Genomic DNA, 24,672 nt, shown 5'->3' with positions numbered 1-24,672 from the left:
TTATTGGTGTAACAGTAGTCGTGTTCGGTGCTTTCAGTTGTAAATAAACCAAAGAAACCCTTATTCGCCATCCAAATCACTGTAAAAGTGGTAAGTCCTGTTTCTTCTATTTCTATTCTCGACGTACTTATACTTTGACTTTTCATGGTGAAATTCAATTTACTCAGAAAATTGGGTTACGTCACCAGTTCCAACGGAACCAGACTCCTTGCATTTACTTTTTTTTTTTTTTTTTTAAGTTTTTTTTTTTTTTTGGGGGGGGGGGGGGGGGGTCAAATTTAAAAAATGAACCTTCAATGTTCATGTTGAGAGGCTCAAAAAAAGAGGAATTGGTCAAAAGTGTCTCTAAATCAGTGGTTCTTAACCTTGCTAAATGTACCAAATACGTGTTTCGCATGTGCATTCACCGAACCCTTCAGAATTTAATAATAAATCAAATTTTTCCTGATTCAAAACTAATATTGCGAAGCTAGCAAGCTCATATCTAAGGCAATTAAATAAAATTTCTTCACATTCCAAATTTACTACAAATAAATTTGCCTTTTGCTGTTGATTTTCACGTTGGCAAATGAAATTACACATGGAGTAAAATAAGGCAAATATTTTATCTGCGCGGTCCGTGGTGCCTTTGGGTCTGTTATACTTCCTCATACCAAGTGAGATTCAACCTTCCACTGAGCAAACCAGTTTCCTCCCATTAGGGTAGCAGTTGAATGAAATTGAATTAAGGCTATGAAACTGGGGGTAAACCTGTCCAGAACCTAGTCTAAAATGACATTTTGCCTTTAATCAGCTTAGATATTACGGGCCTGTGTCTTAACCTTGGCTGAACCCCTTAGACTTACTCATCGAACACCTAGGTTTCAATCAAATCCAGGTTAAGAACCACTGGTCTAAATGATTAATGGATGATCAAAATGGGTAATTTGATAGTTTATAAATTGATTTTTCAGTCATGGTAGTTATACACGGATGCAATGTGGGGCATGTATTTGTTTTTCCAGAGTTCAGAGGCTATGTTGGTCGAATGAGGTTCGAGAGCGACGACCCTATCGCCAATTCGGCACTGCTCATCCCCAACACGGATGAGTCCGATGACGGCATGTACGCCTGCCACATCTCCACCTTCCCCAACGGAAACTTCGAGAGGCGCATCCGGCTCACTGTGTGGGGTGAGTTTTCGCTTGATATTTTTTTTTGTCACATCTTCTGAAATAGAGGAATGAGGGATTTCACATGTGGACAGTTCAGGTCTAAACAGCGTGCTGTAGAAAAGTAAATGAAATTAAATTATTCAGAGGTGTAATCTTAACTCATTCACTCCCAGCCATTTTCACTGGAGCAAGGCCCTTCGCTCCCGGCCGTTTTACTGGATTTTGACTGATTTTGCAAGGCCCACAAAAAATTGTTCTATTGCTATATAGACATGGAACCCACCAAAAGAAAGATTACACTCTCTTCTTTCAGCAGAAATAAAAGATACTTCAGATCTATTTCCATTCTTTACAAATCAGCATTAGAAAATAGCTTAGTTTGAGCAATTTTCCAATTTCTGATGAAAAAAACAGAGAAATTGAGCTTTTTGCGAAAGCATACATTTCAAACATAACTTTGACTTTAACACAGCTATTTTTCGCTTAGGTGACATCCCAAACATCGGAACAATGTTTTCGTTCTACAAAATAACATGAACCACAAGACAAATAGAGCTTTTGATCGCAAAGTAACAATTTATTTACACATAACTAAACTATTGAACTGTTGAACTATTTGCACACATACAGTTGTGGTCAAAAGTTTACATACACTTGTGAAGAACATAATGTCATGGCTCTCTTGAGCTTCCAGTTATTTCTACAACTCTGATTTTTCTCTGATAGAGTGATTGGAACAAATACTTCTTTGTCACAAAAAACATTCATGAAGTTTGGTTCTTTTATGACTTTATTATGGGTGAACAGAAAAAAGTGATCAAATCTGCTGGGTCAAAAATATACATACAGCAGCGCTAATATTTGGTAACATTTCCCTTGGCCATTTTCACTTCAATTAGGCGCTTTTGGTAGCCATCCACAAGCTTCTGGCAAGCTTCTGGTTGAATCTTTGACCACTCCTCTTGACAGAATTGGTGCAGTTCAGTTAAATTTGATGGCTTTCTGACATGGACTTGTTTCTTCAGCATTGTCCACAAGTTCTCAATGGGGTTTAAGTCAGGACTTTGGGAAGGCCATTCGAAAACCTTAAATCTAGCCTGATTTAGCCATTCCATTACCACTTTTGATGTGTGTTTGGGGTCATTGTCCTGTTGGAACACCCAACTGCGCCCAAGACCCAATCTTCGGGCTGATTACTTTAGGTTATCTTGAAGAATTTGAAGGTAATCCTCCTTCTTCATTATCCCATTTACTCTCTGTAAAGCACCAGTTCCATTGGCAACAAAACAGCCCCACAGCATAATACTACCACCACCGTGCTTGACGGTAGGCATGGTGTACTTGGGGTTAAAGGCCTCACCTTTTCTCCTCCAAACATATTGCTGGGCATTGTGGCCAAACAGCTCGATTTTTGTTTCGTCTGACCACAGAACTTTCCTCCAGAAGGTCTTATCTTTGTCCTTGTGATCAGCAGCAAACTTCAGTCGAGCCTTAAGGTGCCGCTTTTGGAGCAAGGGCTTCCTACTTGCACGGCAGCCTCTCAGTCCATGGAGATACAAAACACGCTTGACTGTGGACACTGACACCTGTGTTCCAGCAGCTTCCAATTCTTGGCAGATCTGCTTTTTGGTGATTCTCGGTTGAATCTTCACCCTCCTGACCAATTTTCTCTCAGCAGCAGGTGATGGCTTGCGTTTTCTTCCTGATCGTGGCAGTGACAAAACAGTGCCATGAACTTTATACTTACAAACAATTGTTTGCACTGTTGCTCTTGGGACCTGCAGCTGCATTGAAATGGCTCCAAGTGACTTTCCTGACTTGTTCAAGTCAATGATTCGCTTTTTCAGATCCATGTATGTATATTTTTGACCCAGCAGATTTGATCACTTTTTCTGTTAACCCATAATAAAGTCATAAAAGAACCAAACTTCATGAATGTTTTTTGTGACAAAGAAGTATCTGTTCTAATCACTCTATTGGAGAAAAAAGTTGTAGAAATAATGTCATGGCTCTCTTGAGTTTCCAGTTATGTTCTTCACAAGTGTATGTAAACTTTTGACCACAACTGTATGTGTGCAAATAGTTCAACAGTTCAATAGTTTAGTTATGTGTAAATAAATTGTTACTTTGCGATCAAAAGCTCTATTTGTCTTGTTTGTTATTTTGTAGAACGAAAACATTGTTCCGATGTTTGGGATGTCACCTAAGCGAAAAATAGCTGTGTTAAAGTCAAAGTTATGTTTGAAATGTATGCTTTCGCAAAAAGCTCAATTTGTTTTTTTTCATCAGAAATTGGAAAATTGCTCAAATTAAGCTATTTTCTAGTGTATGTAAACTTTTGACCACAACTGTAACAACAGGGAAGGCTCTTGGCTGCTCCCGGTTGAATGAGGTGGCTCCCTCTGATGAGTCCAGATCAATATCGGTCTCACTTTTTTCATCATCTTCATCGTTGGTTTCAACCTCGGGCTCAGGAGTAACGCAACATGAGCTCCACAGAACGCGTGTGGAACCTGACACTGTTGTGGATGTCACAGTCTGTCTAGTCAAGATTTTTTTTTTTTTTTTTTAATCCTTCTTTGAAGATGTTTTCGTTTTCTTTTCAAAACACTCCACCAGTGTCGTTTGCCTTTTTTCCCCCGATCGTTCTCCACATTTTTCTCATTCTCACGCGTCTTCACACGATCCCTCCAACTTCCGTTTCCTGACTATTTTTCTTCACTTCCTTTCTTGGCCCGAGATGAGTTCTTACCAAATGCGCTACTGACCTCCAGTGGCCAGTTTTATTGCTTTAAAATGGGTTTTGAGCTTTGTGCATTGTATCTTGCATAGATCGGAACCTATGGGCGCCGCTTGTCAAAAAAAGCAAAAGACGTATAAATTAGGGCTGTCAAAATTATCGCGTTAACGGGCGGTAATTTTTTAAATTAATCACGTTAAAATATTTGACGCATTTAACGCACATGCCCCGTTCAAACAGATTAAAATGACAGCACAGTGTCATGTCCATTTGTTGCTTGTTTTTTGGTGTTTGGTCGCCCTCTGCTGGTGCTTGGGTGCGACTGATTTTATGGGTTTCAGCACCATGAGCATTGTGTAATTAATTGACGACATCAATGGCGAGCTGCTAGTTTATTTTTTGATTGAAAATTTTACAAATTTTATTTAAACGAAAACATTAAGAAGGGTTTTAATACAAAATTTCTATAACTTGTACTAACATTTATCTTTTAAGAACTACAAGTCTTTCTATCCATGGATCGCTTTAACAGAATGTTAATAATGTTAATGCCATCTTGTTGATTTATTGTTATAATAAACAAATACAGTACTTATGTACAGAATGTTAAATGTATATATCAGTCTTGTCCAGTCTTTCCATTCCAACAATAATTTACAGAAAAATATGGCATATTTTATATGGTTTTTATATGGGTTGAATGGCGATTAATTACGATTAATTTTCAAGCTGTGATTAACTGGATTAAAAATTTTTATCGTTTGACAGCCCTAGTATAAATACGTTTTTGGGACACTGAAGTAATTAAAAATAGAACGAATTTATACATTTTCAGGAGCAAATGTAAGTATGTATGGTATCACAGAATTTGAGTATCATATTTTGAGTTGTTGTTTTTCTCCCCTCCATTCTGTGTCGATAGCAAAAAAGGGCTTGGTTGGTTGTTCATGCCAACTTCCTGTTTTGAAAGTTTTGTAGTTTGTGTGTGAATCACTACCGTGCCCAACCAGTTGGTGCTGGAAAGTAAGCTCACAAAAATGTCTTTTACCTCCAAAGGACATAGGTGACATTTGACCATGTACCGTAACTTTCTCCCTCCCCCACACAATGTGTCACGACATGAGGTCGTTGTGGCGTTAATTTTTTTTAATGACCATAAATAGTCAGTCGCAGTATAAAAGGTTGATAAGTAGCATCTTTGTATGAACGGATATGGCCACCTGGGCTCAGAAACACTTCAGAAAACCGTTGTCGGTCAACGCAGTTAATCAAAACATCAGCAAAGTTGATATACTGGCATGTAAAGCGAAAGCCATGTATCATCAACACCCAGAAAAGAATGATGCAAAGTGAAAGTGGAAACGTGCTGTGGTCTAATAAGGCAACATTTCAAATTGTTTTTAAAAACTGGAAACAGGAAATAGAATGATACATGAAAATCACATTAAATCATCAAGAGTTAAAAAATTGAGATCAGAACTAGAAATACAACTAGAAAATAAATAAAAAAACAAAATTTGAAATATATAGGCAGTATCACAGCATAGTCATATGCTGTGGTAAACGAGTGTTTTTAGCCCTGGTTAAAAGGAGCTAACAGTGAGCACACTTCAGACCTCCAGGTAACTTGTTCCAGAGGTGATGAGCCTTAAAACGAAATGCCGCCTCACCCTGCTTGGTTCATGTTCGTGGAACATTTAGCAAACCGGTTCTAGGGTTGATCGATAGTAAATGTTTTATTTCCATTTCCTACATAAAAGCAGCAGTTCTGCAGTGACATGGCTTCCTGAATCCCTTTTACATACACCAATCTTCATCATTCACAGATGAACCCCCTTATACTGAATTAACCCTTTCACACCTAAGCCTATTTTGGCCGAATTTGCATGCCTTTGATTTTGCCTTTATACTCCAAAGAAAAAAATGTTAACAATGGCCAGGTTGGGTCCCTTTTTTCAGGACACCCTGAACTTCATGTCCAAACTGTTGTTTTCTTCACTGACCAATTATAATCCACATTTTGGACCCAAAAAGACAAAATCTCAAAATCTTTTTTCAAAATTTGTAATGTTGATGTCCTATTGACAACCAAACATGCTCGACCAACCGTTTTGAAGCTTGATAATATTTATTCAACTTTTTAGGATAAACATTCAATAGAAAAAAATAAGATTGAATAGTTTTATATTTGACAATTTAACACAAACAGCAGGTATGGTCATAGGCGTTTTTGGCCTTTACACATACTATGGTCAAAATAGGTTATATACAGTGCAAAATAGTGGGGGGGGGAAATGATAAATATTATCTAACACAAAAAGGGTTTGGAGGATATCTCTTTGTGAAGTTAGGTATTGTACCCATCACCTTATCAAAAGTATATACGTACTTGCAATCAAGCTTCTCGAACACACATCTATATAAAAATTGAAAAGATTCATAGTGAAGAAAAAATATATATAAAATTGAAAAAAAGTATTTAAAAAAATATTTACAAGTAGTTCATTTCAATTATTTCAGGCATGCGACCCAATAAAGTTTTTCGTTTTTTAAAAAAAAAATTATTTTATTTTTTTGGCGCACTCAAATCAAGTTTCTTCTTGAACAGGTCACGGAGCTACGTCACACACAACGTGACACAGCCTACTCTTCCGCCCTTTGCGTGCTGCTGTCACTTCTACTCGCCGACACGCCGACTCATCCGAGGAAAACTACAAATATGGCTTATCCTTTTCCTTGAGTTAATAAAATAATGCATTGGCTTGCGCTAAATTTAGTTTTCGATTCATTCTGCACGTTTCAAAGTTGCTCGCTCAATCGAATCGGCCGTTGCTTGCGTCGCATTGCCTCCCTTTCCTTAGTTGGCGCCTTGCTCGGCAATTTATTAAAAATGTTCACATTAGGTTAATCCTTCTTGACATCACAACAGCTCTTGGGATATGTAGTCCTTTGTGCTGCTTTCGGTTTTAAAAAAAGTACAAGAAATGATGGAAATATGGAGATAAACACATGGTCCATGCAGCGTTTTAATGCATATTTATGAGTGCAATAAAACTATAAAACTCAAATGGCATTATCTCCCGTTCTACTTGGTCGATTGACTTCAAATAAAAACTGGTGTGGACATCAACCTCCATACTTTCAAATGAGAGCAACCGACGGCACGTGGGTGACGTAATTACAGCGTGACGAGACTTCAAAGATGATATGCGTAAATGTGTCGCAGCCGACACGTTTGGTGTTAAACGGTTAATCTTATATGAATACTAGGGATGTCCTGATCTCCTACTTTTTCGTCCGAGTCGAAGTCACCTGATTTTGAGTCTGCCGATACAGTCCCGATCCGAATTTGATTTAAAAAAATTTTGGGGGGACGCCCACTCTGCCGAGAACAGCCTCTCACTTACACAATGAATGAGTTGCCACAGTACACTTCAAACTGTGTACCAAGTGTAATGATGATTATAGTGTTTTTGCCTTTGATCATAGAACTACCGAGGCATCTCTGGCCATATCAACGCTAAAACTGTCAATCATTGCTAACGTTAAAGTTTGGTTGCACTGCTTTTTAGGAGGGAGGATGGGAGGCTGTATGAGTGTGAAGCAGAAAAACATGATTATATATTTTTATAATTAAAAACCCTATCATTTTCACCCCATTCCGGTCCTCTTTGAAATTGCTCAATCGGCCCGATTTCCAATCATGTGATTGGATCGGGACATCTCTAATAAATACAATGTGATCATAGTGAGTCAACCAAACAGAGCTATTCAAGGGAAAATTCTTCTTCTTTTAATATCAAAATGTATATCGCAACCCCCCTAAAAATCGCAATGTCAGTTTTTTCCAATATCGTTCAGCCCTATTTACAATGTTACATTTTTTTGTTTTGATTAGTTTTTTTAATTCTTTGGCTACTATTAACAGTGATAGACATCCAATCCATTTGAACTGGCAGGACTGACAGCGAATGAACTGTGGATTGGACATCTACTGGTGAACGTAAATTCAAAACCGAAGGGTGAAAAGAGCCACATGATCAGGCGTCTATCATCGTGTTTTTTTTGTAATGTTTTTTTGCAAATCATTATTATTTCAATTTTAAAAGCAAAAGTTTGAGATTTTGTTTCATTCTAGTTAAAAACTACAATGGATAACCAAACTGAGACGTTCATTAAGCAAAGTACCAATTCACACATGACGTGATCACCCTTCCTGATTGTAACCACCACGGATTTTTCCTTCCAGTCCTCCCCATCTCTTCGCTGGAGCCGGTGATGCTGGTGGAGGGCCAGTCGTTCCGCGTGGCCGCCTCATGTCGCGCCGTGGGCCGACCGCTGCCTATCCTCTCCTGGGACACCACCGTGCCGGGCAAGTCGCAGAACCGCACCAGCGATGCGGGCTCTGTCTCTAGCTACTTCTCGTTGCACCCGCTACGCAGCATGAACGGCAAACGGCTGGATTGCTTGGTGCGCCACCCCGCCCTGGAACGCCCACGGAGGATCGTCAACCAGCTGGTTGTGCACTGTGAGTACAATTATAGTGCAAAACATAAAACATCAAAAAATTCCCTCCAAAGATGATTCGGTATGAATTCTATGTTCTGTGTGTGTTTTTATGTCAGATCCTCCGGATGCCACCATAACCGCCACAACAGACAACTGGTTCGTAGGTCTGGACCATGCGGCGCTCATCTGCCAAACCAGCGGCTTCCCCGTGCCTGAAGACATCATATGGACATGGTGGGACACGTCGACGCGCACACACGTCACAGTCACTTACTCTTACATGCGGTGTGTCATTTTTTGCGGCTGACACGCAGTGATTTTCTCACGAATTTGAGATGATTGCTAAGCGCTTAATCACTGTCGCACTTTGACGAGCATCATCAGCATGCTAAAACGCGTATCAGACATGTACACCGGTATCACTCTGTGCGTGAATCACAGCTGGGTCATAACAGAATTGGAGGACATTTTACATAGCAATTCAAATAAAAAACACTTATGATCTGTTAAAACTAAGAGAAAAGACTGCCTGAAAATGTATTTAAAAAAAAAAAAAAAAAAAGTTTGAAGTATGCTCTGTGTACATTTCGGCCTAAAATGGGTGGGCAGAAAACTAGCCAATTTCAATGTTTTGTGATGTGTGTGTCAACAAAAAACAAAGATAAAATCATCAAAAAGATTTAAATTCAAAGATTAATATTAAATCATCCATCTCCCAATTCATAATTGGTCATTTAAAAACGAAAACAAGCCTTTTTCCAATGTTACATTTGTTTAATTAATACAAACTGGCATCTTATGCATGACCAGTGTTGTTTATCTTACTTAAAAAAAAGTAATTGGTTAAAATTCTCTCTCCCAAAAAGTAATTTAGTAACTCAGTTACCTAATTGTAAGAGTAATTAGTTACTCAGCAAAGTAACTGACGTTACTTTTATGTTCTACACGTTATTACGTTATACATTGTACAACATGTTTCACATCAAAGATGTTTATATTACCTGACTGAAGAATGTAAACATGATATACAGTAATTTAGAACATTTTGTATTGTTTTGGATCAAATATATTGGTTTGTTAAGAAAACAAATGTAAACTGATCATTAACCAGTGCAAATCTCTGAAACTGTATGTTAGGCCTACTGCACAATAAGCAGAACACTATCCTTAAATATTCCGTACAGTAGCAATATTAAAAATTGAATATCAACTTTGAGAACACTACCTTTGAAATTCCCTGGCGTGTCGCCATTTTTACAGTCTTGTGTTTGCCAGATCGTGCAGTGAACCAGGGCATGATCCGCCCACCTCGCCAATCATCATGGCGTTTCCAACGGCGTCACCACCCCCTTTCATCCTCCCACCTCCCAATCAGCTCTTTCCCAGGCAGCTGATGTGTGCTTTTCATTCAACCAAATTGTAGTAACGCGCCCTTTCACATCCTCAGTAACATTAACGGAGTGGCATAGATAGGAATAGTAATTAGATCACTCACTACTGAGAAAAATAACGTCCTTAGAAACACTCTTATACTCTAACGCAGCGGTCACAGTGTGCTTAGGCAATACTTTTTGCCAAGATCGTGAACCATTGAATATGGTAACCCCGCCGGTGTCTTGCCAATGTAGTTACCCCAGTCAAAAATTCTATCCCCTGGGCGGAGCCATGTGGAGGTAGATTTGTGTCTTTATTATACAATCCAAAAGTTGCTTCAATCAAAAAAAAGTGTTTGAATGCAAAAATAAATTTGAAACTCAAAAAAATGCATGTAAAAGCGATTTTTCTTTTTTTTTTTTCTTCTTTTTTTTTTAAGCAACTTTTTTGATTGAAGTAATGTTGATTTGTGTTTGGGCCACATTTTGGCTAGGACGTTTTTGTCTTATTCAATCAAAAAATAAGTTGCTTCAAAAAATATATATTTTAGAATAGAAAATCATTTCAATCAAGAAAAAATTCACTAATAGAAAACGTTTTTGAATGCGAAAAAATATTTTGAGATTGAAAAATTTGCAATTTGAACACTTATGTTTTCATTGAAAAAGTTTTCTTTGATTGAAGCAATTTGGGCCATATCATGGTTAGGACATTTGTGTCTAAATCATTCAATCCCAAATAAAGTTGCTTCAATCAAAAAAAAAAAATAATTCAATCAAACAAAAAAATAATTTTAAAAATGAAATTGCCCTCCCCTAATTTTTTGATTTTTTTTTTTTTGATTTTTTTTTTTTTTATATGCAAAGCAAATGACCGTCTAAGGTGCTAGTCACATGATCTGTTCGAAAAATTATTTTCACCCATTATGATTTTTTTTTCCATTTCATTCATTTGTGTTGCAGTTTTATTGCTTTACAACTTATATATATATATAGGAAAGTCAATTTTGTGCAATGAAACTTTTCGGCCACCAGGAGGGGCCTGCCCCCCCCTAAAATCCGCTTATGGCCACAAGACCCCATTGCAGCCACAGAATAAGGAAGAGAAGAAAATGATCTTCCAGGTTGCGGCAATGCAAACTTGAGGAAAACAAAAACAACTAATAGCCATATTTGATTTACGGACTTGTGTTAAACTCTTGATGGCAAATGGCCCAAATATCCTCCTTTTTTGGAATTATCCAGTAGACAGGGGAGTAAAAACAGGCATAAACCCAAAATGTTCGTCCACCTGCGTCTCTATTACACACAGCAGGTTAGGTGGGATTCATCACATGAAATGCGAGCTGACTACATTTTGGACTTGGGTGGGGTTGTGGGCAAAGGGCTTGACGATTAGTTGATACTTGCGGTGAAACTGGGGGCAACCTAATCCGACTCTCTCCATTGTGTGTACTTTTATCCCATTGAGTAGACGTTTTAGAGGGAAATGGCTGCGGTTTTATGGTTCAGGTGCATGCAAATTGGTGGTTCAACCTTAGCTACACAAACAATTGAAATCAAATGGATATCAAATATAATTTACTAGCTGGAATGATTCATTTTTATTTGCTCCTGTTATGCTCTCACACACACTAACAGCTCCAGTGCTAAAAATCAAAATAAGTAAATAAAACTAATGACAAAACAATATTTATATTGAATTAAGGTCACTTTTTCCATAGTAATTATTAACTCGATAACACTGAGACATTCACATTTATGCATGCAGGAAGGGCGGAGCTCTGCCGGACGGTGCCGCCGCTTCAGGAGGACGTCTGACGTTTGGCCGAGGCTTACGTTTGAACGACAGCGGCCTGTACCAATGTGCAGTGAGCAATGGAGTGGGCATGGCCAAAGCAGACTACATGATGACTGTGACAGGTGAAGGCTTATTTTGTGTTCAGTCGTTGATTATGGCGCTGCTACTTTGACGCCCTCTTGTGGTATATCTACCAGTCGTCAACACATCACCACAATGTGTGTTAGCCGCTTTTCTCGCAGAGAAATCTCAGCAAAAGGAGGTGTTGCCATCTGATTCGTCCACACTGATCATTGTCGGCGCCTCGGCCGGTGCCGCCGTTCTGGTAATGGCTGTCATGGTAGCGGTGCTTGTGCGCCACCACCGGCGCCGCAGCAGAAAACTGAAGAGGCAGCTCAGTGTCAAAACGTGAGCCGAACGGGAAAGAGAAAGTTGCAAATTTGTTGATTTTTTTTATTTATTTATTTTTTTTTAATTTTTTTTTTTTACAACTGTTGTTTTTGCTGCTGTTTCTCAGGGAAGAAGTCAACACTTTGTCTCGCCAGGCTTCTTTCAAGAGGCTCAACTCTATTGGCTCTGACCCACGTTCGCAGGTACTCATGCAAAATACATGTGGAGCGGTTGCTTGTGTCTGGTGGCATTGTCATGATAATAACATGAGTTGAAACTTCTTTAACCTTTTTATATTGCAGTGTTGTTTTTTTCCTGAAATTTTTAGGGTTATATTTTCTATTTAAATGTTTTTATCAATTGTTATATTTTGTTTTTCATCCATTTTTTTAGAAAGCCGTCAGATTTTCCAGTTACTTAACATTAGTTCCTGAAACCTTTTGCATAGCTTTGCTAAGTACCCTTTTAGAAACATTTAGGCTTAGTTCGTACCGCAGGTCTTAATGCACAATTCCACCTTTTTGTCATGTTTTTTTGGCATGGCTGTTCAGACTACCTTTGTCCTTTGAGCCCGTTCAAGTATCAAGCATGCGCACTAATTCGAAGTCCGAGATGCGCTGAGCAAACTGACCTGCATGCGCAGGAGCATCAAAACAAATGACTACACATATTGGCTCAACGTCATTTTAGGGTGATGATATTTGGATTTTAAAAAAGAGAACACAAATGCCAGACATCACTAATCCCCGTTTAGTTTTATATTCAAAGTTTATATGGATTGAAAGCATGCACGCACTGTGCCCGACTCTCGGCCGTGTAAGCATCTTGAAGTATTGCTCATTTGGACCACAGAAAGAAAACTGAGCATTCTCAGGCTTATCCCCGCCTCACATTTTTTTCTATGACCGTTGTCAAGCCCACCTCTTCCCTAAAAGCCGCGTTCAATCTAGGCACGAATCTCTATCAATCTAGCGCCCTGTCTCTCTCGTTCTTTGCTGACGCAATTGCTGCATGAATTCCGATTAGGGGGACTTGACAGTTCAGATCGCAGCCACATTCTGGAAAAATGTGGCCCACTTTGGATTCAAACCACTAACGAAAGTGAACTATATTGGATTTGAAATGGTCCACTTATATGCGACTTTTCCCGTTCAGACCGTCAAGTTAATGCCTCACACGAGTCAGAAAAACACACACACACAAAAATTGTGCATTAAGACCTGCAGTATGTACCTAGCCTTAGTGTCCTCAGCATTATCCATAGAGGAAACTCGTCATCACAAAATATATTCATGAATCTGATCCACATCAATGCTTGTTCCCAGTCTGAAGAATATGCTCTGCTCAGAACTGACAGCCGCATGAAAAACAGCCAAGTGTCTCTGGTGAGTCCCTCCTACACCTTCGATTTCGACTATCCATAAGCGTTTTACTATTTGAATGTCACATTTACTGCCCCACAGGAACGGCCCATCTACAGAGACAGCCAGTCCACTCTAGGCGGAAGGTGGGCACCCTTGGGGGTGTCTGAGGCGGATGGCCGCCCAAGCGTCTGGCAGGATGAAAGCGATGACATCAGGGTGGCGGTGTCAGACGCAGAAAGGGACGACCCCAGAAGGAGGGCCAACTCATACCAGAAGAGCAGCAACATGTCGCTGGTACTGGTCAGCATCTGGCAAAAAAAAAAAAACGCTCACTAGAGGCATTTTAATCTATTACATTGACTTCATCTTTTGTGTATCATTTCAGTTTTACATTCACCAAACATGGAATTTGATTTTAAAGGAATCTACGGATAGAAAGACTTATAGTTCTTAAAAGATCAGGCATGAAAATCTCTCACCTTTCGGCGAAATTCACCGTTTTGAAGTCAAAAAGGGGTGACCTACGTGAATTGTGTAGATCCGACGAGAAACTTTGAGGGGGGGGTCATAAATCCACCTAACTAACGACATGTTTTATTGAAGTTGCTAAGCCTGTCGCAATATGCAATGAATCAATATATCGCAAGGTAAATAAAAACGACGGTGGTAATTTTCACAGCTGCGTTTTATCACCGCGTGCGTGCATACATTTGTGCGTGCGTGTAAATGACATATGAGACTCCAGTTGTTGTGTCCAGGTGTTTATTGGTCAACAACACACCGTAGAATTACAGTTCACACATACAAAGTCAGGAAACACATCTATATTAAACACTGTAAACGTTAGCATTGCTACACTGACTAATGGGGAAAAAAGGCAACTTACGTTAGCCTGCTATATTTTCCAAAACGCAAACTTGCGGTTAAAAGGTGACACTTCAAACATGAAAAATCGCTGGTTAACAGCATTTGCAAATGAAAAAATGACCAAAAAAATCTATTAGTGACACCACAAGCAATGACGAAATGTGCTTTTTGCGGAGTGTAACCTGTAAAGTTGTTAGCGGTTTAGCGAACATACTTCCGGTGAACATTTCAAAATAAAGGTACGTCAATTAATACTATAATATGTAAATACTATTATAATACAGAATTCAGATTTTACACAAAGAATAACTTTAAAATGACACCCTTTTTAAAAATTATGATTGGCAATTAATATAATTATTATAACACTATTTTATATATAGCATACTATAATAATAATGCTAGACATTTTTTTTTTTTTTTTTTTATAAGAATTGTTTTGAATAATGTTGGAAAGGTGAAGTTAGTGTTCTGAGTCTATTTACATTCCATTTTTAGTTTTAAATACACTCCATGACAAATGTTAGAATACTATATTTTATAGTGGGATGCGTTTATTTTAAAATGTTGCATTCTTAATTTTAAAAAATGCTTTTTAATTTTTTTTAAAATAATGATCGATATATTAAAGGTTAAAGAAATTGTTAACAACAGATGTATACATGACTTCAGAATACGTGCATTCTAAAAGAAATGTACACCCTGAACTAGTTTATATGAAAAATATATTTTTCATAATTTAAGGGACAATCAAAGTTGTTTTTTCCCTCTACCTGTCCTGTTCAGCTGCTCAGACATGGAAATTGGGAATCTGAGTGTCTTTATAGATTGAACAGTTGTAATGTGCCACATGGGAGTTTGATATACTCACATTGTGCATTTTCATTTTGTTTTTATTAGGTGAAAGCAGTGGACAGGTAGGGTTTTGGGGGAGACTGTGAAAGGAAGCAGACAAAAGGAAAAGAAGAAACGACAAAAAACACACCTTTAAACTCCTAAGCTGCCGAAGAACATAGTGGAGCTGTCGCAGCCTAATTAAAGCGTACACAATTCCGGCAATAACAATATTTACATTTTGAAAAAATTGTATTGTATAATTAAGGTTTTACAGGCTGCATCATTGACAAGTCGCCACTTAAGTTGTTGGTGCGTATACTGTCATTTTGATCCATTCCTCCGTTATTCATGGAGAGATCACAAATTTGGTACAGCCTCGTGATGTATATGCGTGGATCCTCAGAGACTGTTTTATTTCTTTGTATCAAGGTTAGTAAGTAGCCCTCATCCTTTAAAGCACGCAAGTTCTTGTTTTTATAGTACATTTATCTTCTATTGAATTATTTACATGTATACTACTATACTGTATGTATATAATGTGTCTTGGGAAAAAAAAAAAGTTGCCTTTATACTTGCAGGATTCCGGTCTTCCATCCTCTCTGCTTCCGTTAAAAGTTCAGACGGACGATGCCTCGGTACCGACACCTCCGTCGGACGTGTGCGAGAGCGTGTCCCCGTCGGAAGAGAACTGGTGTCCTCCTCCACCACCGCCACTGTCGGAACCCTGTGCCAACGGGCCAGAGGATGGGGAGGACGGTGGCGGCGAACCGTATCAGCTGTCCCAAGCGCTGACCAATCACTTCTACTACAGCAACGGTGTCCTCCGACCACGGCCACACGCCAACGCCATCTTGATGCACCCTAGCGGTCAGGTCATATAGTGCCCATCATCATGGGTCTTCTAATACCTGGTAAAGAATTGGATCAACAAGACACTAATATTGTGTAAATTTAGTTCTAGTGTTATGTATAAGGACAAGAAGAGCAAAAAATATTACCATTAGTACTTTCGAGATGTTTGGAAAACTACTGTGACAGTGCCACATCCACAACAGGAACTACGGACTTTTGAGGGAACTTTTCTCTGAATTAAATCAGAAAATCTGAAAAAGGAGGGCTAGAACTTTTGAGGTGCAGAAACCTTTTTTAATTGCAGTACCTCGATAACCTTTCCCCTGAAACGCTGATCTTTTGGAGAGCCAATGGGTGCAATGTACAGTCCCAGTTTTTTTTTTTTTTTTTTTTTGTCAGGCTTCGGAAAGAGCCCCGCTAAGTATGGTTATGCTTTCAAGGGATCCAGAAGCCCATGGAAAATTGCCAAATGCCATCTTGCCAACCAAACAAACTTTTGGAGAGCCATTGGGTGTTCACACTGCAGGAATTGATGTCTACATTTAGTTCTAGGGTAAATCACTAAGGATAAAACTGGAATATGGAACCCTTTAGTCCCAGGACCTAGCACTACTACCAAGATTTAAAGGTTGCAAAAACTGGTACGGTAACTATTGCTTTCAACACAACAGGATGGGAGAAGTGAGGGACAGGCGTTAAATGTTACTTTTTAACCCCACAAGCAGTGTCTGTTCTGTTCACTTATGTATTGCTATCCAAACTTGGATAATTCCACTTTTAGTGTTTACACCAGAAACAATCAGGATTAATGTCATTTCTGAGCTACATGTATTATATACATATGGTGGGAGGTTGAAATGCACGAGGCCAATCCTCTTTTTTATAGTGACAAAAATGAGTTGAGTGGATTGTTTCGTGCCATTAGCAGTAAGCATTGCATAATCTTTTTTTTCCCTAAACATTTTTGTCGTGTAACATTTTGTATAGAGAAAATGTTTCAGGGAACATTTGACTCAATGCTATGATGTTTTGTTTCAAACTACGCTATGATAATGCCTGTCTCAGGGTAGCGTAAAATTTTGGTTCGAAGCTGAAATTTCTCGTGGGCCATTTACAGGGGTTCTTTACAGGCTAATTCCTGTATATTGAACATAGGGGATGCTTCAAAGCACGGCAGTGAAAAAGGAACTACTGTGTTTTCCAGACTTGAATTCATTCTCACCACGCTTGTAACTCAAAGATCGGTTTTCGTCATTGAATCCATTTTCATAACGCCAAATAAACGACTTGTTTGTTACATGTTTTTATTGAAGAAAAACACTTAGAAAATATAAATAATGTAACGGATTTGTTTAATGTGTAACTAAGCTGAATATCATGCTCATACAGTGTAGTGCATTCAAGTGTCCAAGCTGCACACCAGCAATGGTCTTTTAGGGGTTACCTTCCAAAATCTACTGCGGCACACTTATGCACAAGCAGTTACTAATCAGCACATTCAATCTCTAGCCGTATGAACAGACCGCCGTCACTCTTGTGAATCAGAGTATAGACAGACACCAGAAGAAACAAAAAGAAAACAGGACATGGTGGCACACACACCTAGCTGGAGAGAGCTCAGGTGACATTGCCGCAGCAGCTCAAGGCAACATGTAATTTCTTGGGAGCCACAGAAATGGTTAATTTATGGCCCCACCCACAAAAAATGGATGAGTTGACATTTCTAAAGAAATGCAAAAGTTGTAGTTTTACCTGGAAGTCAGGATGTGTACTTGGTAGCATAACTTTAAAAAAAACAATAAATAAATTGTGACTCTGTGGCCATACATGACAAATTCTAGAATAAAATGTACCCTTCTACAGTCTGGCCCCATTGGTCCATTAAGCATTTTAAAGGGGAAGTTCAGAATTTTTGATATCAGGTTTTATCTTCGAGTTAGCAAGGGTTTAATTGGTCGGTGGAGTTGGCACGAGTCAACTGGGCTGATTTAGCATGCCAATAAAAAACAACATGCACACATAAAAATCATCAATGACCCATGCAATCAATCGTGTTGGCGGTGTTTTCTGGATTAAAATTTACCATTGCATGTCAATAAATGCACTATGAACTGCAACATTCGTAATCCAGAAGCTCTGCAGAGGAGCAAGGTGAAGTGATATCAGTTTGTTTTCACCGCTGATTTATGGCATAGCCAGTGTTGTTAATCTTTTAAAAAAAATTGTTACAAATGACATCACCCAAAAAGAGTTAGTAACTTAACTGAATGTAAGAGTAATTAGTTACTTGGCAAAGTAACTGGTGGTGTTTTTTTTTTTTTTTTTCATTAAAAAAAAAAAAAAAAAGTAACACTATGTGAAGTTCAAAGGGTTTTTGGCACAATCCCAATTCTTTACCTTAAACTTAACTAGACACAGGGGTACTGCTAATATTACGATAACTAGATAGTAACCTTTGCTATGTTTGGAAGTCATATAATGTTGTGAATCAACCGTTAAAGTTGTTAAAATTGCTCCTGTTATTGCATTAGTTCCGTTCTGTCTGCTTTCGACATGTGAAAATTTTAAAACTGTTTCATCATTTAAAGATATTTAAGTCAAGATTTTGCTGATTTATGAGTATCTTAGATCAAAAGTTACTTAGGTTCGCTAGGAAGGTTCTCTACAACAGAGCCTTCCTGAGAAGTCTACTGCTTTAGGATGGCGGCCGTTTACTAACGCCAGTGAGTATCATTACACATCTAGTTCTCTATACGTGTGATATCTATCGTAACATCATGTGGGTGTAATTTGTAGGCTATCTGCTACAGTCAGTTCTTATTGGTGCCACCCAGAGCATTGCGTTTGTGTAACCGGTGTGTCAGCACCGCTTTCCGCTCCCACTCGGCAGGCAGGTACTTTAACCGTTGTGACATAAGCTTGAGCCAACGGCTCAGCCACCAGCGCACCTACATGTACGAATCGGCAGCGAGGTTTCCACGCTCCACAACGGACCTGCGTGTACCCGTTACATTTGCAATGGCATAACTCCCTTTCCTCCTCACCACTCCCACTCTGCTTTCTCAGCGAGTCCGCGTCTCTGACATTTGTTGCGTCATTCAACCAACGTAGTAACTCATAGTAACGCACGCCTTTACATGCTCAGTAACAGTAATGGCATCGCAAAGGTGAGTAATAAGTAATAAAAGTAATGAGATTACTCACTACTGGAAAAAAATGCCGTTAGTAACGTCGTTATACCCTAACACCGTTATTAAGAATACTGGTCGTAGCCAGCAGCAAGTAACCGGTTTATATTGTTCCTCCTTCAAAGGGAATTTGTGGAAACGTTCCTTTGCCCATTTCTTCTGTTTCCACAGCCTCTAAATTCACATTTCGCCATGTTGCCGGCTGTCTTTTAAGTCAGCAGACTGATGCTGCATTCGAGAAAGTTGGGAAATGAGTTTCCAACCTCTGATCTGGAAAGATATTGGAACGCCTCCACCATTTGATAGCTTATGAGAAGGCAGGTTTGCTGGAGGTCAAAATATGTTTTGATGGGCAAAATAAAACTTGTCGCGATCAGCAATCTTTGTTTACATTCGCTTGGAATGCTTTGAGGTCGCAACTTGTAACCCCTGAGAGGGTTAAGTCTGACTTCCCACCTTGAATGCAGCGTGAGCACGAGTGGCCGAAGCACTCTTCTCTATTGTGGTCGTTTTACACATCTAAAAAAAGTCCTGCGGAATGAAATGAAATACGGCAGTTTTTTGTGACTGTTTTGGCCGCATGGGTGTTTTGGAACAATGATGTGCCTTTTGTATTTGACTATGTTGGATCTGTTTGTAGATCTGTATCGTTTTTAAGTTTGCCCCATTGACTCGCGTTAGCTTAGCCACTCCCGAGCCCTGAAACTAACGAATAACTTAAACTGCACGGAATTTGTCGACATCAACTCCACCGACTAATTAAACCCCTGCTAACTCAATTAAGCCTAATGTAAAAAATTCTGAACTTCCGCTCTAAGGCTCCCACAACAGTTTGCCAACTTATGCAGCTGACTTAATGTTGTTCGCCCCCCAGTGGTTGGCTGAGAAATAATTGAGAAAGTTCACCTGAAATTGAGATCCAAAATCTGATCAATTTTGCAGCCCTACCATCACGCCGTGACTGTTTTAACAAATGTGATAAAAGTTGCCAATTCCCTTTTAAATATTTGCTTATTTTCCCCGCTGAAGCAGAAAAGGGTCCATTTTTTTCCGGAAGTGGAAAGGATGCATGCATGCATTCACTGTCCGAAGTTAGCAAAACCTCACTCCTTAAAACATGAAGTGCTGGCAGCTAAGCTTGTAGCTCAGCGGTCAGTGCACTCGACTTCTGATTCACGATGCGGTTGTGGCATTCCGTGCCAAGTCAAAGCAAAAAAAATCGTCCAAATCACAAATTACGGAAAAAATAAGAATTAGTCGGGGTACCACTATACTAAAATCAAAGCACGTATACACAACAGATGGCTCGTGAATCTTAAGGGATTTTTACTTTTTGTCATATTGTGTGTCGCAGCTTAGTTTGTTGTAATCAAGTGTTTCTTCAGGTTGCTCTCTCTGGTCTCAGAGAGTCACTGAGGGGCTAAAGATTCCTTGTGTGTGCGCTGGTGCGTACGCAGGTTACTTCTCTGTGAGAAGGATTTGCCACACATGTCACAAGTGTACGGCTTCTCGCCTGTATGGATACGCTGGTGGATCTCCAGGTGGCTGACGCGGTCGAAGCTCTTGCCACAGAAAGGGCAAATGAACCACTTCTCCTTGACGCGTCGCCCCACCACACCTTTGCCCAGCCTCGGGTCATCAAAGATGAAGACGCCGTTGTCCGGATGGAACTTCCCGGTGTGATAAGAGTCCCGCCTTTCGTCCGAGTGCCCAGGAGGATGAGTTTGTCTAAAAGTCACAGGAACCCTTGAGTGACTGGACGCAGCGCGTCTGGTGTTCCCGAGTAATCTGTCTGAGGAATTATCCAGAATGTCCAAGGCGTTCTCAATGAACAGGATCTCCGGATCAACGTTTTGGGAATTGGAGGCCAGGAATAAGTCCGTCTCCTCTGCGGTGTCGCTGTCACCAACAGAAACGGACGACCACATGCGACTCTCTTGATCCTCGACCTCGGCACCACGACCTGAAGGCCTGTCAGTAGGGGCCTCACCCTCCCGGTCCCTGGCCTGCTCCACGATCATCACGTCGTCCTCGTCATCCTCTCGCTTGACCGGCAAGTCCTTATCGACTCCGTCGTTGTGGGTCTGCTCGCTAGTATTCTCATGAATGGGCGGAGCCTCTCTGTGATTGGCCAAGGGGTCCGCCTTCTCTGTTGCACTTTGCTCAGAAGATGGGATCATATTTGGAGATAACCCTGGGATAACAAAATTGGTGAAGCAGGGTTTATCGAAGGTACGTATTTAAAAACCACCGTAATAGGTGAAAATTACTGATGCTGAAAAAAAACAACTGAATCACGTATAATTTTTAAACCCATTCTAGATGAATGGAGATACCATTGGAATTTGAAAGTTGTCCCTAAACTTTGGAGCTTTACACACACGAATAGCTACAATGAGGAGCAGGAGTATTCTCACAACTTGTGATTTTGCAAATTTACCCACTTAGAAAAATAGAGGTCTGAAATTTCAATCACAGATGCATTTCCACTCATAAACGTAATTAAAAAATGTATGTATGTATGTATGTATGTATGATTTTTAAAAAATAATTATTTCTCCTTTACTGGGGTTGATGAGTTTGCAACCCTGAAAATCAGCAACAATTATGACACCATGAGTAGACACCCACCAACCGTTTGAGCTCATTATTGTCATTTGTGCACCCCACAGTCTGTCATAATCCAACTGCTACCATCAAGAACAGAGAGCTTTCGAAAGACGCCAAAGAAAAAAAATTAAGCTCCAAAAGCTGGAAAAGGCCATGGAACAATATTGGACGGTGACGTCGCCATCGTAACGCGGAAGTGGGTCATTATAAACATGCCTTCGCATACAATCAGTTATTTCTGCTTGTTTTCTCCAGTAATCTTTCAAAAAAGAACATGCTGATCAAACACTGCTGCTATGGAACTTGTAGAAACGACTTTAGTCATTATGACATATGAAGCATGTTTTCTTCATACGTTTTCCGAAACCAAAAACTTGGAGGAAAAAATGTGACGAATGGATCAACTTACGTGGATGTCCAAAAGACCAGTTTAATGCCAGAAAGGGAAAGCCATTCAATCACATTTCATTTGCAGTAAACATTTCGTTGGGGGCCATGGTCGTACAGACAGAGGACGAAGAGGTAAGCCATTTTGATATTTTTACATATTTTTTAGCGTGGCGTTTTGCCGTGCTGCTTCTGTCTGACAATTAATGACCTGAAAAAAAATTAAATGGTATCTGAATGCCGCTGTTACCTTTTCTGTTGTTAAAAAAAAAAACTTTAGTAAAAGGGAAGTGTAAATAAATTATAGAATTAAGGTTTGTTATTAGTTAAAAAATTAAGTGTTCGTTGGCTGTCACTGAGTAGCATTTGCGATCGCTACACAAAAATAGTATTGTAAATTGCCCCCAAGAACAGTCAGAGACATAAGGCAACCAGAGGATATATAAGAAAGATATGGCATATGCTGGTAAAGGATATATTTTTGAAACTGGAGAATGTCATTGTCAGAGGTGTAAGGCAATGCACACAAGAAGGTGCTAACTCTGGATCAGGTCTGCTCTTTTTCTCAGTCTTTTTCAGCCCTCGACACTTAAGCCATCTCTTTAACTGAACATTTGTATGTTCTACCACATCTTTACCAGTGAATTTGGCACCAGGGACATCATGTTCAGACAGATTTGATAGGTTTAGCTCAGTAAACAGGTCGTTCGTACACTAGTTCCATGCATTTACTATTAGGGACAAACGGGAGGTTGAGCCGCGAAGCAGCAATTGTTAACTTCCTGAACATTCGTGAGCAATAGTGACGTGTTGCTTGCGGTACGCCATTGGAAAGCAGCTTGGTGAGAATAAATCAGCAGGTGCAGCAATTGTTAGAAAATGGAAAAGGCTAAACATGACTGATAATCTACCTCGGACTGGGCCTCCATGTAAAATATCTCCTCGTGGGGCATCACTCATGATGAGAAAAGTGGCAGCTCGGCCTAGAACTAAGCGGCAGGAGCTGATCAATGACCTGAAGAGAGCTGGATGCACAGTTTCAAAGGCTACTGTATGTAGAACACTACGGTGCAATGGTTTAAAATAATGCATTGGTCAGAAGATTCCCTGTTGAAGCCCGTCTGAAGTTTGCCAGGGACCATCTGAATGATGAAGAGGGGTCATGGGAGAAATTCATGCGGTCAGATGAGACGAAAGAACTTTTTGGTGCAAACTTTACCCGTGTGTGTGGAGGAAAAAGAAGGATGAGTACAATCCTAAGAACACCATCCCCACTGTGAAGTATGGGGTTGGAAACCCCATGCTTTGGGGCTGCTTTTCAGCAAAGGGGAAAGGACAACTGTGCTGTATAAAGCAGAGGATGAATGGTGCAATATATCAAGATTTTGAGCCACAACCTCCTTTCCTCAGTCAGAAACTTAAAAATGAGCCGTGGCTGGATCTTCCAACATGACAATGATCCGAAGCACACAACCAAGCTGACCAAGGTCAAGCTTTGGGGCTGCTTTTCAGCAAAGGGGAAAGGACAACTGTGCTGTATAAAGCAGAGGATGAATGGTGCAATATATCGAGATTTTGAGCCACAACCTCCTTTCCTCAGTCAGAAACTTAAAAATGAGCCGTGGCTGGATCTTCCAACATGACAATGATCCGAAGCACACAACCAAGCTGACCAAGGAGTGGCTTAAAGCATATCAAGGTTCTGGAGTGGCCTAGCCAGTCTCCAGAACTCAATCCAATAAAAAATATCTGTGGAGGGAGCTGAAACTTCGCGTTTCTCAACGACAGCCCCGAAACCTGACATATTTACAGCAGATTTGTGTGGAGGAAAGGGCCAAAATCCCTGTTTCCATATGTGAAAACCTGGTGAAGAAGTTCAGAAAGTGTCTGACCTCTGTAATTGCAAACAAAGGCTTCTGCACTATATATTAGCAATGATTTTCTCAGGAGTATAAATGCTTATGAACCCAGGTAAATTAGAAATTGAAAAATCATAAAATGTCGGTTCCGGATTTTTGTTGTTGTTTTTTTTAGATTGTCTCTATAAGTGGAAATGCATCTGTTATTAAAATTTCAGACCTCTACCCATTTTCTAGGTGGGTGACCAAGCAAAATCACAAGGGTTTCAAATACTTCTGCTTCTCACTGTACATGCTGACAATATTTTAAAGATAAATATGTTCACCATCACTGGAGGTGGTGGTGGGCGGCGGCTGGTCGTTTCGCTGCTCCTCGCCGGATGAGCCGAGCGCCGGTGGCGACACATTCGTATCGCGCCGCTGGTTCTCCAGCAGCTTCCTCTCCAGAACTTCCACCTCTCGCTCCCTGCGGCGGAGCTCGGTATGGACCAGGGCGAAGGCGTCCTCCCACAGCTGCGCGATCTCCAGCACGGCCGCTTGGGCGAGCGTTTCCATGATGGAAGCTAACTTAGTCTGGAAAGCAGTGCTGTGAGTCTGTTGCGTCGACATGACTGATGCGCAAGTGTTATCAAATGAATGCTAAACTTAGTTTTCCTGAGGTTAGTGTTTTTCACCTATAGTTTTAATTATTAATGGCCTTCCAGGCGAAACGGACCCAGATTAGTGTAACATAATAGAAAC

General features: G+C 40.0%; 2 protein-coding genes across 6 annotated transcripts in view; one reads left to right on the top strand and one right to left on the bottom strand.

Moving 5' to 3' along the window:
* nectin4b (nectin cell adhesion molecule 4b) overlaps window positions 1-18,070 on the top strand; it is a 26,544-nt gene extending 8,474 nt beyond the window's left edge. Inside the window, exons 3-11 of one of the 5 annotated variants that reach the window (XM_057857954.1) lie at window positions 1,005-1,172; window positions 8,144-8,422; window positions 8,520-8,637; window positions 11,548-11,699; window positions 11,775-11,985; window positions 12,095-12,170; window positions 13,293-13,352; window positions 13,431-13,631; window positions 15,614-18,070. In XM_057857954.1, coding sequence (XP_057713937.1) covers window positions 1,005-1,172; window positions 8,144-8,422; window positions 8,520-8,637; window positions 11,548-11,699; window positions 11,775-11,985; window positions 12,095-12,170; window positions 13,293-13,352; window positions 13,431-13,631; window positions 15,614-15,916 — 1,568 coding nt within the window. In that variant the 3' untranslated portion in view covers window positions 15,917-18,070. The remainder of the gene's footprint in view (window positions 1-1,004; window positions 1,173-8,143; window positions 8,423-8,519; window positions 8,638-11,547; window positions 11,700-11,774; window positions 11,986-12,094; window positions 12,171-13,292; window positions 13,353-13,430; window positions 13,632-15,613) is intronic. The other 4 variants (XM_057857957.1, XM_057857956.1, XM_057857955.1 and 1 more) reach the window with 4 other exon arrangements.
* On the bottom strand, window positions 17,153-24,672 carry LOC130930188 (zinc finger protein 224). The gene is made up of 2 exons (XM_057857960.1): window positions 24,258-24,672; window positions 17,153-21,269 (listed from the first exon to the last, which is right to left on the bottom strand). Exons 1-2 carry the CDS (start codon window positions 24,538-24,540, stop codon window positions 20,485-20,487), a joined length of 1,068 nt encoding a protein of 355 aa, XP_057713943.1. The 5' UTR covers window positions 24,541-24,672; the 3' UTR covers window positions 17,153-20,484.

The sequence above is a fragment of the Corythoichthys intestinalis genome, chromosome 14 (genome assembly GCF_030265065.1).
Source record: "Corythoichthys intestinalis isolate RoL2023-P3 chromosome 14, ASM3026506v1, whole genome shotgun sequence".
Taxonomy (NCBI): Eukaryota; Metazoa; Chordata; class Actinopteri; order Syngnathiformes; family Syngnathidae; genus Corythoichthys; species Corythoichthys intestinalis.
Note: the sequence above shows the minus strand (reverse complement) of the source record. Positions and strands in the feature narration are given on the sequence as shown.